Here is a 15,154-nt window from a genome sequence, read left to right on the forward strand (position 1 = left end):
AAATTACTGCAGAGATGAAAGAAGTAAATTGTTCTCTGCCCACTGGTGATAGGAGTAGAAATTATGATTTGACCTTACGGTAAGGAAAACTTAGCTAAATAGTAAGATAAAGTTTCTGATGGTAGGCACTTACCTGATCAGGCCACTCTAAATACTGTAGACTGTGAAGAAGCGGCTAGGTGAGCATGTTGGGTTAGATACAGTGCATCCTTGGTAAGGTTGCTTTCAGACCTGTTTTCTCTTTGTCTGAAGTTGATGTGACCATCTACTCCCACCCACCCTGCAGTAACTCAAAGGAAAGTTATGAGGCATGGGGGTGGGTACATTTGGGGACTGAATGATTGCAGACAGTGGGCACCCTTCTGCCCACTCCTGCTGCCAGCTTGTGTGCTGACAACTAAGCTCGCTGGAAAACATCTTGCAGTCATTCAGAGACTTTCTTTAGGTCCTTGAGCTGATGGTGCCCATTTCCAAATCTAATTGTCTGGAATATAACCTCTTTCTTTAAACCATGTAAATCTTCCATCTTTGGTGCGAGGGACTCCTCTGATTCCAGATCTTTCCCCATGCCTGGCCCCAGGTCTAGTGCCAAGCTCATTTCCAGCAGCAACCTTTGGCCTGATGCAATCCATCTGCTCAATGCCGAGTGAGTTTTTAGCTTTGGCAGTCACTTGCTCCCTCTGGTTTTCAGCACTCAGGTGAGTTTCCTTGGTGAAAGTGCCACAGTGCCACAGGTGCTCCTCAGGGGCTGTGGATGTTTGTCTGTGTAGGTTATCCTGAATCCCTGTCCTTACTTACTCAAGTTGGCAAACCGACCTCTTTGTATTTTTCTGTCCTCTTACTAAGAATGTACTTTTTGGGAATTACTGTCTTCTCCCAAGTCGAGGGGTATGTGCTCCCTATGTCATCCATGTGACAACAGTTGCACCAGTTAACAGGATCTTTAGCTTTTGGTACTATCCCACCCCATCTACAGCACTAGAGCTTCGGTGAGCCACATGTGAACAGTGTTCCTCTTGCAGCCATGCCTTGTGGTCACCATGCACACAGGTAGTAGGGTGCTCTTTTGCATGTTACCTTGCGCTTTCCCTCCAATGTCTGTCCTGGGTATGGACAGTAATCCCCTGTTGTCTAACCCCTTTCCTCCTGTGAAAGTTTCCAGGTATATGTTGCCTTTACCTTATGGGTTGATCCAGCATCCAATTATTCTTTTGATCACCAGGAACACTGTAAATAGCCGCCTTCTTCATGTGCCTCTGGAGAGAGTCAGCTTGTGTAATTACCAGATCCCCTTGAGAAGATCGACATTGATACCACTGTCCTACCTCTGACTTTCTCGGCTCTTAATAACATCAAGTCTTTTCACCCTGTCTGGTTCTCCAGGTAGATTGTGATAGGAGCACCTTTCTCCTTAGAACAATCATTCACTCAGTCGTGCACTGAAATAGTGAGACTTTTAAGTCTGCCTGAGGTTAGATTTGGACTCCCCTCTGGAACAAAGGGGATTTAGACAGATGCTTCCTACCTTCAGGAATAGCTTATTTCTCACCACTCACACAATGGTTCATACAGTACTACTGAGAGAGCGGCCTATGAAGCACTATGGACTTAGCCCTTAGGATTGCTTCAAAGCCAGTGTGCATGGAGGGAGCTGACTGCATGAGTCTCATGTACCATGCACAAAGCTTTACGGGTGTGTTTAAGTGCTTTTGTTATCAGAAATTCTCTATTGTTTACTTTCAGGTAATGTGTGTGTGTTTGGCTGCATGGAGTGCCAGGGTTAAATATACAGCTGAAGGGGCAGTGAGTAACGTGAGGCAAACGACTTGCCTTTAAAAGGGAAATAACTGAAAGAGCTTGTATTGTCAGTCTGCTGAAACCGAAGTCTTTTCTGAACTGTAACAGCTGTCCAAGCGCAGCCCTCCTCTCCCACTGTGCAGCTGACTCGCATTCAGTTACGGTTCTGATCCCATGAGTAATGCTATCCACTGTCATGTCCCTCTCTGTTTTCTCAAGGCACTTCAGAACTTTCCTTCTTTCCTAGAAGCAGTTTTTATTGACTCTTTGCCACTAGAATTGAGTGGGAAGAGCTTTGTTTTACAGTGTCCCGCTAAATATTGTCCCTCTGTGAAGCCTTGATCCTTAAGCAGTATCTTGAAAAAACAAACAAAGACCCAGGTTCTATCTGGAAAAGATTACATTCCTTCAAGTCAAATAGAAAGTTCATCCAACTTTTATAAAACACATGAGATGAGATGCTATCCTACAGATTTTTATTGGTTTCAGCTTGCATTTAACTCAAGCTGTTCACAGCCTTTTTGAGATATACCACAGTCCTAGCAACACCAGTGAACAACACATAAAATATGCTGCTCTGTGTGTGTTTTAAGAGATGAAAATAAAACTCTCTCTAACTTCTCTAGTCTCCAGGAAGGGAAGTGAATAAACAGTACTTGCCTGTGTGAAGTTCTCTAAAGGTGTTCCCTGCCTTTAGACACCCGCACATAGGGGAAGGGGACACACACACACCCCACCCAAAACAACAAAATGAAACAAATGGAAAAGGTGACCATGCAGCAGAGTGGTGCATCTGTTTTGTCCTGAGCTCACATCTGTTGTATTGACCAGTTGGTTTTGAAATTAAATCCTTTATTAATTTTGATATCCCCCTGCTTCTGAATCCCCCAGGCTGTTGGCTTTTGTGATTTAATCATGCTAGCAAAGTGATCCTCAAAATCCACTTATGCTCCCACAGTATTCAGAGTACAGGCAGTGAGTACAGTTAAGACCAAACTGTCATCAAAAGGTCTCCAACCTTTTTGCTTGATTAGTGATTCATACACAAAGTTACTTAAATATCTGAAGCTTGATTTGATCCGCTACTGGGGATAGGTAAAACCTAAAATAGTTTGAAGATCTTAATCCCTGGGGAGTGGAACTTGACGCTCACTTTCCTGCAGGCAGTTTGATATTTTCTGCATTCCCTTCACAGGCAAATCTCCAAGAAGAAACATAAGGAACAAAACATTTTCCTAAGTTCACAAAGCAAATGCAAAATGAGAAACAGAGCTCAGACAACAACTGAGCTTTGCAACAGCTCATGTTAATTTGTGCCTGTGTTTCTTCAGAACACTTCTTTAACTTTTTAGGCAGGGTGTGAGCAGTGTGTGAAGGTGTTCATATACAGGGCTGACTGTGCTTCAGGGCTTGTTCCTTGTGTGGAAGTACAAGCCATGGTGACAAAGACATGAGAGAGAGGAACTGGGACCAAGCATTCCAATGTGCGCTTTCTGGAAATACATTGATTGAGTCCTCTTTCCTTAGGAAGAAGGGGTGCGCTTTCCATGCCCCACAACTCTGTTAAGGGATCAGCTGAAATTTTCCTTTACGCTTCTTTGTTGGTTTACTTTTTTTTTGACACCTGGAGGCTATTTCCTGTTTGAAATTCAAACTGATCTAATGTTTTAAGGGCTACCCTCTACTTAAAAGACAGATGTTGTTGTCATTTCTGTTCTGTATTCTCTGATACAATACAATTGCAAATTAATGGTTCAGGGAAGCTAGCTGAGGAAATGAAACTTTAGATTTTAACAGATTTTGGGTACCACACATCTGTTCAACTTCGTGATGATCATCATAGATTGAAGTTGTAATTAGGTGGGTAGTGGAACTGTGGATTCTACCTTACGGTAGGAATGATCATGAGACTGAGTGCGATTGAGGCTGCTGCTGCCTGGAGCAATTGGGAGTGCAGAAGTTGTACTAGGACATCCCCATGTAGATCCTTGAAGGCATGTTGTAGTCTGATAAAAACAGACACTGAAATACCTCTTCATTTAGTGGGAGAACTCAGTCAGTGTTGGACGCTGAAAATCCCATACTTCTAAGCGGTACCTCAGCCTGCTGATGAATTGGTGTGGGCTTGGACCATAACCTTAAATTAATCCCACTTAGAAGTACCAAAATGCCGAAACGCTATTGAAGGTTCTGGCGCACAGGCTGGAGTTGTGGAAACCAATGCAGTGATGTCTCTTGGAGTTTCGCCACGGTTTTGACGTGGCCAAAACTTAGCTTCAGCTGTGTTACAGGTCAGAGCAGAGCATGTTTGCAAAGTTGCTTCAGAATCTGCTTTCCTGCCATCCCTTATGCTATTCCAGGCTGAAATTAGTTCTAAACTTAGAATTCACTCAGTCACACGAACACTAAAGTAATAATAAAAGCTATCTTGTGAAGATAAACCAAAGTGAAGGTTGATCTTGTGATAAAGGCACCGATTTGGGACTTAAAAGATCCCAGTTTAATTCCCGATTTGGTCATAAATCTTTTGGATAAATTTGGAAGGTCATTTATTCTTTCTTGACCTCAGTTTCTTAATTGTAAAATGAGGGTAAGTTGAACTTCTTCCTTTGTCTGTTACATCGTGAGCTTTTCAGAGCGTGACCATGCATACTAAGTTTATGTGAAACATGTAAGAAGACAGACATCTCGGGGTGAAAGCAGTAATAGTAACAACATGTCTGGTCATGTGGAAAACCAGGTCTTACCCCTGTCTCTCTTCTGTGTTTACAATAAAGATGAAAACTTTTCAAATTACTTAGTGAGATTAATGTCTAACATGAGGAGTCCTCCTCTGAGGAGGAAAGAGCAGCAGAGACAGCGTGTGGTGAACTGACCACAACCCCCATTCTCCATCCCCCTGCACTGCTGATAGGGAGGAGATGATAGAGAATTTGGGGGTAAAGTTAAGCCTGGGAGGAGGGAAGGGGTGGGGGAAGGTGTTTTCAAGATTTGATTTTATTTCTCATTATCCAACTCTGATTTGGTTGGTGATAAATTAATTTCCACAAGTCAGATCTGTTTTGTCCATGATCGTAAATGGTGAGTGATCTCTCTATGCCCTTATCTTGACCCAGGAGCTTTTTGTTCCAGCTGAGGACAGTGATAGAGCAGCTTTGGTGGGCACCTGGCCTCCAGCCCATAGCAAAAACTACAGAACTATATAATAAAATCCACAACTTTATTACAATAAACATATTATGGGGAATTATATTAATGCAAAAAAACTGTATCAAGAATGAAATGTCCGAATCCCCTGTTAAAAATACATAAATTTTACTAAATAAAAGTCATGTAAGTATTTCCAGGGAGCTTGGAAAAATGGCAATGTGAAGATGATATGTTTACTGTGTGTCAAATTAAACTGAACAGAACTTTCTTTTCCAGGTCACATGAATCAACGGGACGAAACAGACAGATGGATTAAGGCTGACACACAAAATGGCAAAGTGTGTCTTAAAAGCCAAAGTTGGATCCAGTCTGTCAAGCTGAAGAGTTCTTAAAGGGAAAATAGGCCAAAGATATTAAATCACGAGATTGGAAAGGAACATTTCTGTAAAATTATGAGCCTTTTTTGATGTATATTCTTAATATAAGAGAGAACCAGTATTAAAAATGAGGGTGTTTTAACCCAAGATTTGCCTGTGACTGTGGCTGGTGCTTAACAGGTCACTTTTAGTGCCTTTTAGGAACAACAAGATCTTACATATTCAGGATTTGTATAACCCACTTACCATGTCAGTTTAAAAACTGATACCTTTCAAACAAAAGTTTGGAGTAAGGTAAGAGTCCACTTGACTGTTCCCCTCATGTAAAAGCTTGCCAAAAAATGGAAGTATTGGTCTAATAAACGAGACCTGCGATCTGTTTCTTTGCTACGTTTCCTGTGGGTTACGGTCAGCCTTGCATGATGGACTGTCAGCTCTCAGGCAGGGGAAGGATGTGAGGGAAGGAGGCATGCCATGTGCAAGGGCATGTGTGATTTTTGTGGAGGATTTTGTGTTCCCGCAATGCAAACACACAGGAAAGTAAATGGAGCTTTTAAAAAGCCTTTCCATACATGTATATGACACCTTGTAAAAGAAGTACTGAAGTTTGTGGTTTAAAACTGAGGAATTTCCTGCCAACTGAGTGTAGCAAAGAAAAGTTCAGAGTGTTGGCTCAGGTTTTAAGTTGTGTATATGTGAATATGTCCTTTAGATCATAAGGGTACATTATGAAATGAACTCTGTTCCCACAGGGTTCCCCAAGAGGTGTAACTGCCCCTGGCTAATGGCTTCAATAGTCAAGGGCAGCATTTTTACTCTAGTTCAGGGTGGTTAAATCCTCAATGTTCTCTTTACTGTTGTGTGTACTGTTTGTTTGGATAAAGTGGGCACAGACGTTTATGGCAAATACGTACTCTTAATATAAACACTAATATATAGCACATTGCTAATATGATAACTAAAAGCAATACAATGTTACTAGTTATTTGTAATGATTACCATTCTTCTAAAAGATACAAAGTTAATAAATGTGTAATGGTTTTAGATTTCCTGACAAATCATGATTTCTGTGCACTGCTGCAGTCAAAAGTGAGCGAAGCCCCTCTAAAATCACACAGCATCAAAAAATAAAACCAGCATAGTAGATGTTTCACAAAATCAAATCCACTTAATGGTTCCATTACTCACCCAGCATACAAAGCCTGTCAGCCTATGATTTAGTTTGTGCTTTTTGGGACAGCTGCATCAGCAGTTTTAAGGGAGAGCACAGTAAGAAAGCCTGTTATTTCTTCCATGTTCAAAAGCAAGCAAGCAAGCTAGCTAAGGCATTCGTATTCTAAACCGAGCTGCAATTAAGCATTAGCATTCTTAGTTACTTGCTGAAAGAAGTTTAGATAAGCTGTCAGAAAAATTGTGCTATTCTTATTATATTCTTTCCAAGGTAATAAATGTTGAGACCAGCTAGAACTTTTACATAAAGGTCAAGAATGAGCTGAAGAAAGAGAAATCTTTGGGAGTTTCCCCAAGGGCTTTTGAGTAACATCTTGTTCTGCTTTAATGAGGTGAAATTTTATATTTTCCTCCAGACAAGGGAAGACCAGTAGGTTATCAGTAATTAGGATTTGAATGGCAAATCCCATGTGTGCTCACTTTTGTTTGTCTGTTTGATGAGAAGACATGTTCTCATAACTGGAGAAAACTTCTCCTTTAATACTTTTCTCATCTTATGACTCTGTCAGCTGCCAGCCAGCACAGTTCAGATCTGCAAGTGTGAAAATGGGCTCGCTTGGAGAGCTGAACCCAGCTGAGGGGCTTTTATGAGAACTGGGGCTCTGGGTGCACAGGAGACATAGAGAACCATGCTCAGATGCACACATACAGCTGTGTGCTAGGGAGCTGGTAGTCACTACCTCTGCACTGTTCTTCTGCTCAGGAACACTGTACTTGATGAGTACCAGCCGTGCCAAGTGTGATGTTCTGTGGGGAGTCAGAGTGTTTATGTCCTGGAGAGGACCCTCATGGCAAACAAGAACCCCAAACACATGCAGACGTAGTTATTGCTCACTGCAGGGGACTACAAAAGCTTCTCATTATTGGAAGATGAAGACAGCTCGAACCAAGATCTGAAAGTTAGCAAAGCTGTTTCAGCGCAGCTGCCTTGCTTGAAAGCAGACACCCGCCTGGGAGAAAGATCTGTAGTGCTTTCTTCCTAATCCAACAACCAGCCTTTTATCAAGTATGATTAGTCTTAAGAAAAATAATACAGTGTTCATTCGTGGTCTAGTGAAAACCCTGGAACTGTAGAAGATGTTGCATAATTTCTTCATTTTTCATTTTGAGGAATTTGTTTGTTCAGGCTCCAGTGCGTGTGTTTTGGTGAAGGTGAGTATGTTGCCGTCCCGGTCGTATCCGAGCCAGGAAGGAGGGTCAGCATCACTATGTTCTTGTTTCTCCAGTTTGGCTGTATATTTCAGGACAGCTTGTCTGCAACAAGAGTTAAAAAAGAACAAATTACAAAAGTAAAGAACAAAATCTGCAGAGGCTGTTTCTCCAAAGAACACCGCGAGCTGTTTACTGAGCAAAAGTTCCTGTTCTAACTGAAGCTATCAGTATTGTAAGAGGTGGTGTGGAAACCACAAAAGAAGATAATTGGTTGGGCCTTAGTCACAGAACAAACCAGGTTGAAAGGGGCTGCTGGAGATTGTTTAATCCTTGCTTTAAATGGATCCAACTACACCAGGTGGGTCACAGCTTTGCCAGCTGAGCATCCCTAGGGCTGAAGGTTGCTCAGCCGTTCTGGGCTCCTGTTCAAGGATTTGATCAGCCTCCTGATTAAAACAAAATAGTTTCCTTGTATGTGATCAGAATTTTACATACACCACTTGTCCTGTCGGTGCATCTTTGAGGCAGTCTGTTTCCTCTGATCAGAGTTACAAATGACAACAGGGTTTCCTCCAGCCCAAGCCTGCTCTTGTGATTGAGCAAAGCAAGTTTCAGCCTCTCATTACATATCATGTGCTCCGCAAGATAAATACACCACACAGGATTAATAAACCAGTTACATCAAAAATACCACAGTATCAGAGAGGTTTTTCATCGCTGTATGGGAAAGTTATAGTAACTGTGCAGGTCCTGGTCTCTGGTTTTTTAATTTGAACAGTCTGTGACACCACCAAGTACTTTTATCCTTTCTGGTTCACCTTCTGCTTTCTTTTTGACTAACCTCTCCACCTGTAGTTACCTTCTGTCACCCACCTCTTTTTAAAGTGTATTGTTTCTGAAGCAGACTTTGATACAGAATGGGCAGTGTTACAGAGCCTTACTGTTACCTGAAGAGGATGGCTTATGTCTAAAAACACCCATAACCGCTCTGATCTCCCTCAGCATTTGTGGCCATTCCCCCTGTGCAGTGTTAGAGCACAAAAACAATGAACTAGAACAAAGCGACACAGAAATAGGAGGAAATTGGACCTGCTGAGTGAGAATTCCTAAAAAAATGTTGAAGAGCAGCTTCCTCCTCTCCCTCCGTGCAGGCAGCATCAGCCCAGCACCTTTCCTGCCTTCCTGAGCTGAAGAAACTCAACCCACCACTTTCAGTCTTTCAAAGGTCTCTTTCTTTCCATCAGTCCTGCACTTGGCTGCCTGCCTGCTCCTGCTGCACAGAGCCCCGGCCTCCCAGTGCAGGCTCCTGTGCTCCAGAGAACATCCCTTGTGTTCTCGCTGGGGAGAGCCAGCTCTGCACCCCCCATCCTCTTCAGGACATCCAACCTCATCTGGTGTGTCACCGCCACAGCAATGCCACCTTCCTCCCTGCTGGCCAGTTTCCTACACTTTGCAATAATACCTATACGGCATCTGGATGGTACTAGTTAAAAACCCAAATTCAAATGGTCTGTTAGCTGCCAGGAATGCTACTACAGAGTATCTCTTTTATTCCCAAAGTGAAAATGCTGAGGATGGTTACAAAAGAGGCACAGCTCTAATGTAACCACCACAGCAGGACAGGGGAAGTGGGAAGGCATGGAAAAGGGACAAAATTAGAGACACAAGAAGGGCTCCTTTTCAACCACTGCAGGATCCGAACACTGCCACACTGTGTGAGCAGACCAACACAAGGCTCTATGTGTTTTTATATTAGGGAGGCCTGTGCCATTGAGGAATGCGTGCACGATTTAGATGAGCTATAAGCTCTAAGCTATAAAATACGAATCAACTCATCCAAGTCCAAATTCCCATTTTCCGTGGAAACTGCAATGTATGGCAGCTGGCTGAAGCATGTATAAGGGGAGCTGTTACTATTTTTTTGGAAGCTTATGCTGTCCCATGCCTGGAGCTGCAGTTGATTAGTTTGCCAGAAACAGCCATTCATTAATCACCAACACATGGCAAAATAGGTCATTTATTTAAGATACTCTGTACTATGATGGAGTCTGTGTGTTTATTTATATATTGTCTTAAATCAGCACATTGATGCATAAAAGCATTTCAGCAAATAATGATGATTGGCAAAGCACATATCTCTTGGTATAAGTCAGAGAAAAGTACTGGCCCAAACACATGGCTTGAGCAGCACTGGAATATATAATTGGATCCTTACCCAAAGTTTCAATCCCTTTCACTGAGAGGGCGTAGGTAGGAAATACAGTTCTGCATCATGGTTTGAATCCTGAGCCACTCCGAAATTCAGAAGTGTTTGACTGGGTCAGTCATAACAAAAAGCAGAGGGTTTGAACAGGACTCTCTGAGATGAGATTACAAAACCCAATCAAGAGTAACAAGTAGTGGAAAATAAAAACTTAAACATGAGAGATCTGTTTGTAGTGCCACTGCAGGAGAAATAAAGCTGAAGAGGCAAGTGGAGGCAGGCAGCTAACAGAAAGCATGAAGCATCTTGCAAGCATGCTCCGGGTTACATGAAGTGGTAAGACCACATCAAATCTGACGTATTCTGAGGTCTACGTTGGCTGCAGCAGTTTTATCATTTGATGACATCCAGTTCAAATGCACATGATGGCTCAAACATGGCACTCCAGGAGCTTCCATGTCCCTTCTGAAGAGCGATTTACAGTCAGTGAGAAGTTAGTACTATGATATTTTTGTTGCTTCTTCAAGAGAAAACTTAAGAGTAATTATTCTTAGTCCTTTACCGAGTCAGGTGTAGGCTGTCTTCATTTCCATTTACATGTGTGTTGGACTCCCAACTTCTTCCTGGTTTAAGACCTGAATATTTCTTAGGATAACACCAAAGAAATTCTGCTATTCAAAAAAGAGTTCTTGCAATCTCCTTTTTAACCAACATCAACCATCAGAAAACACAACTACAATGAAATGAAACAAATACCAGAATGTTCTCCAAAGGACAAATGTATTGTAGCTACTATTACCCAGTGTAATTTCCATTTAAAAGGCAAAAATTGCAGTAGTATTTGTTGATGAGTCACTTGTTAACAGAGTGGTCATGAGTTTAAAAGAAATGTAGCTGGTTTCATATTAGTGCGGACAAGGAAGAAGGAAGCATTTAATTTTGCTCTCCAAGAACAGCTTTTGGTGCAACCAAACCGCTAGGGACGAGCTGCAGTTTGGTGAGAACACGAGGCTGGCTTCTCAGGCAGTGGCGGATTTCTGTTCTCATTTTGCACCCAGAAATGTTAGTAGAGCTCCACGCCTTTCAGCACTGGAGCTGACTTCAAGTGGTGTTTGTGTTCTGAAGAGTAAAGAGAATGTTTTAGAGGGAAGCGTTTCTCTGAAGATGCACCTGTGTTATTTCTTGTAGGGTTAGTCCCAAGTGAATCAGAACTGATACAACCTTTTCCTCCAGAAGGCACATTTTAAGAAGCAGTTAGTTAGCTTTCCTTTCCTCTAGCAGAAGAACCCATTTGCACTAGTATCATATGCTCCCACAGGTAGATTATCCATGATTCTTTGTGGCATTTAGAAACAGGATTAATCGAAAGGTCATTAGCCTCTGGATACAGAAATATGCAGCAGAGTATCAGGCCATAGACTTTTCTTTTCTCCTAACATTTAATAAAAGTGGAACCAGGCTGGAATGTTGGCAAATACAATCGCAAACACTACCTGATACTGGAAAGAATGGACAATTTATACACTCGTAACTGTTTCCTATGAAGCTTCACTGGACTGAAACAAAGAACTTTGTGACTCCATATGTTTTCTATTTTAATCTAACGAAACAGTAAAAATAAAACTGAATGTGACACAATACAAGAGATATGCCTCAATATTTGCAAGGCTCAGTCTATTAGATGTCTGTTAGGACTGGATAGTCTTTAATAATAAATAATGGGGAATTCCTTTGGCAAAATGAAGCATATATGATTCATAGATTTTGTAGGGCAACTCTAAACTAAAACCACATTTCTTCTATTGCTTATTTAGAACCTAAGCCACCAGCATGTTTAGTTCTCCAGATTAAACTGATTTTACATAGATGTCCTTCCATCTCCTTAAACAGGGAATGAAATGTCTCTGAACTGTAGGTTTCACATGTGCAGAGCATGAATTACACCCGAAACCAGCCTTTCTCTACATTCTGTGAAAATCTAAGAACCTGAATAAGGTTTTAAGAGTTAGTTAGTCTGAAATAGAGAATGAGGCCCTAGTGTTCCTTTTTCTGACAATCTGATGCCTATTATTCAGTACTAAAACCATACAGGTTGTGAATGAAATACACATTTTTATAAAATTACATTGCAGCATATCAATGACAGCACTGTCATTGCTTTTGATGTCATTGAAAAGCTACTCCAAGATGAGTAGCTTTAGAATCACTGCCATGGTTTACTGGGTAGTTATTGGCAGAAGATAACTTTTTATCATCTTTGCAATATTGGCCTTGAATTACAATAAAAAAAGATTTTTCTAAAGTGTGACACATCCAGGATGTGGAATATATCTGAATCTAGTGCAAACTCCCTTTTGTTTTCTGAAGATCATTCCATTTAGTGACAATTCAGCATGTGATTGAAAAGCCACTCTGATCTTGATGTGGTCAGTCTATTCTGCAGCCTACCCAGGTCTAGGAAGGCTCTTCAGACCTGTTGGAAGAAACAAGCGAAAAATCTTCCATGCTGAATTACTCAACATGATCAATCGCTTTTGTCCCAGACTCAAATGGCATGGGGTAGCAGTTTCATATCATTAAACATATGGTGCCAAGAGTTAGAGGCTGAGGCTGGCAAAGAACCATCCACTGTCACATATCAGAAAATCAGGCTCAGGAAAGAAAAATGGGTAAAGTTTGCCTAGTTCCAAAAATCACAAAATTATAAAAAGGGCAAAGATAACACTGGGTGGAGATGTGTGTCTCATGGTTGCTTTTGTGTTTTGCAAAGATCCGTAACTCTCCAGGGCTTTCTTTACAGTAAAAAATAACTGGTTGGGAAATTTCTTGGCTGAGTCAGAAGGGTTTAATCAAGATGTTTGGAGAACCCATAGCATGTGGGACGCTGAGGCAGAGGCATCATCCTGGGTCACACCACAAAGGCAGTATTCTGAGAAGTCATGCCAACTCTTTGGTCATGGCCCACAAACTTAACTGGAACTCACAGATTTCTGTTCCTACCACATCTCACCTCCATGGGAAGACATACAAGCAACCAGAGCCTGAAAGGGATGACACAGTGTTTACTGCTCAAAAGAGAGTTATGAAGTCACAGAAAAAGCAAGTGAACAACAGTAATCCAAGGGTGAAAGAAAATCCCTTGAGGAAAGTTATTTTGCAGAATGAGCTGTGTGCCTCAACAGAAAAAAACCATCAAGCTACTATTGTGTCCAGAGGAGAGAGACCAAGATAGTTAAAGGCCTCAAGGGCAAGGCTTAGAACAAGTGTTTGAGGTCACTTGGTTTGTTCAGCTTGGAGAAGACTGACGGGTGCCCTCATCGTGGTCCACAGCTTCCTCGAGAGGGGCAGCAGAGGTGCTGATCTCCTCTCTCTGCTGACCAGTGATAGAACATGAGGAAATGGAAACAAGCTGCATCTGGGAAGTACAGATTGGACATCAGGAAAAGGTCCTTCACGGAACAGGCTCCCCAGGGAAGTGATGACGGCACCAAGCCTGTCATGGAGCACCTCGATGATGCTCTCAGTTTTCGGTTGTCCTGCTCGGAGCAGGGAATTGGGCTTGATGATCATTTCGGATCCCTTCCAATTTGAGACATTCTATGATCTTAAGGTCCTTTCCAACCCTTACTATTCTATGATTCTATGATTCTATGATTCTAAACCTGAGGAGAACTGACCGGCTTTTAAATATTGTGGGGAACCAGGAGATTCAGTCCATTCACACCAGTGGGGAAGTTGGATTACATTGTGGTTGATTACCTGTTTTTCCCAATTGTAGATACATAACAAGCATGCATTGCTTGTACTTCATGAAACTCTGCTTATGATACCTTGACTCGTTCACCATAACCATGATGCATTTTGAGCACAGGCTCACATCTACTTCTGCTGCATACAGACATCCAGTCCCTGGATAGCAGGCTCCCACATACCCTCAGAGTGAGCTCAAGCACGTAGTGCTGAGAGCATTAGGCTTAGTCTGGTTTTCTCCCTCACGTTCCCATGTGTTCTTGAGGTGATATCCTGTGTCTGCAGAAACTTCCCTAAGAGGACACTGACTGAAATAAAGATAGATGGGGTCCCTGTTTCTCTTCACTTGTGGCTGACATTAGAACACGGAGATACCCACACCAGGCCACAGGAATCCTAAGGCAGCAATGTGGACACCCCTAAACAAAGGAGCAAGATGGCTCAAGCCAGTTATCTAGCATGGCACCGTGAAGAAAGAAGCTCATGGTGTTGGATTTACAACCACTTCTGAATTAAGATTAGGAAATATTCCCTTACTTGGTAATATTTCTGCAGTACAGCATCTTGAGAACCTGGAGTTGCTGACAACCTTTCCAAAGACATTTCAGTGCTTTGTCAGTAAGATGAATGCAACCAGAGACATCCAAGAAGTGCAGATAACAGCAGGCTGCAGCCAAGTATTTGATACAGGTATCAGTCATCTGTAAGTGAAGCAACAAGACACGCAGAAGTTAAGTTAGAGGATTATTGAATAATTCTGATTCCAATAGTCTAAAGTACTGTGGGATGTTTTTCACCTAATCTGAATGGTTCAACTTTCCCAATCTCATAATTTTGCATGTAGCACATTTAAGCCTTTAGCCTTACCTGCTGTTATATTGCTCTCCCTAAACTATTAGGCTGCACTTATAATTTAGTTATATCAGTTTTGTATCTCAGTTCTCTGTTACAAATGAGTATCTCACATTGAGACCTTTTCAATGTACAGTTGTTTTTCTTTAGCTCTGAAGCTGCGTAGTTTCACCTTACAATTCAATTTTTCTAAACTGATACGCATTGCCATTAATGCTGAAAGTCATATTTGAGAAAAACAGGAGACACAGAGTCTTCAAGGTACATAAGCAGTCATGCAAGCCACTTAATGGTTCCAATGACCTCAATAGAAACAGTCAAGAATATATTATGTACATACTTTAATTACTTTGTTCAGTCAGGACTGCAAATCAAGAGGGGACATAGTAAAGGCCTTTTAAAGATACTTGATTAAAATCAGTGGAGTGGAATGGTGGAAGGGGAGACGAGGGTTTCATTTGCACTAAACAGCCAATCTCCTGAGAATCTAAAAGAGACAAGGAGGCAAGGTGAAGCTGGGAACTTGGGCTGTGGAATAGAAGATTAGCACACTATCTCATGATGCAGTCCACCCGGAATACAGAGGTAATTCTGTGCTTTGTTTATTCCAGATTTAGCTATATGCTCAATATTAAAGCCTGCA

The 15,154-nt window shown here is 41.8% G+C and overlaps 2 protein-coding genes across 2 annotated transcripts in view; one reads left to right on the forward strand and one right to left on the reverse strand.

Moving 5' to 3' along the window:
- FAM185A (family with sequence similarity 185 member A) overlaps positions 1–5,704 on the forward strand; it is a 37,625-nt gene extending 31,921 nt beyond the window's left edge. Inside the window, exon 8 of the mRNA XM_030480959.1 lies at positions 5,224–5,704. Within this exon, the coding sequence (XP_030336819.1) occupies positions 5,224–5,339 (116 nt within the window). The 3' untranslated portion in view covers positions 5,340–5,704. The remainder of the gene's footprint in view (positions 1–5,223) is intronic.
- A 648-nt stretch (positions 5,705–6,352) lies between these two features.
- The window catches only part of FBXL13 (F-box and leucine rich repeat protein 13), an 82,933-nt gene continuing 74,131 nt past the window's right edge, over positions 6,353–15,154 (reverse strand). Inside the window, exons 20-21 of the mRNA XM_030480962.1 lie at positions 14,197–14,360; positions 6,353–7,808 (exon numbers count right to left, since the gene is read on the reverse strand). Of these exons, the coding sequence (XP_030336822.1) occupies positions 7,655–7,808; positions 14,197–14,360 (318 nt within the window). The 3' untranslated portion in view covers positions 6,353–7,654. The remainder of the gene's footprint in view (positions 7,809–14,196; positions 14,361–15,154) is intronic.

The sequence above is a fragment of the Strigops habroptila genome, chromosome 3 (genome assembly GCF_004027225.2).
Source record: "Strigops habroptila isolate Jane chromosome 3, bStrHab1.2.pri, whole genome shotgun sequence".
Taxonomy (NCBI): Eukaryota; Metazoa; Chordata; class Aves; order Psittaciformes; family Psittacidae; genus Strigops; species Strigops habroptila.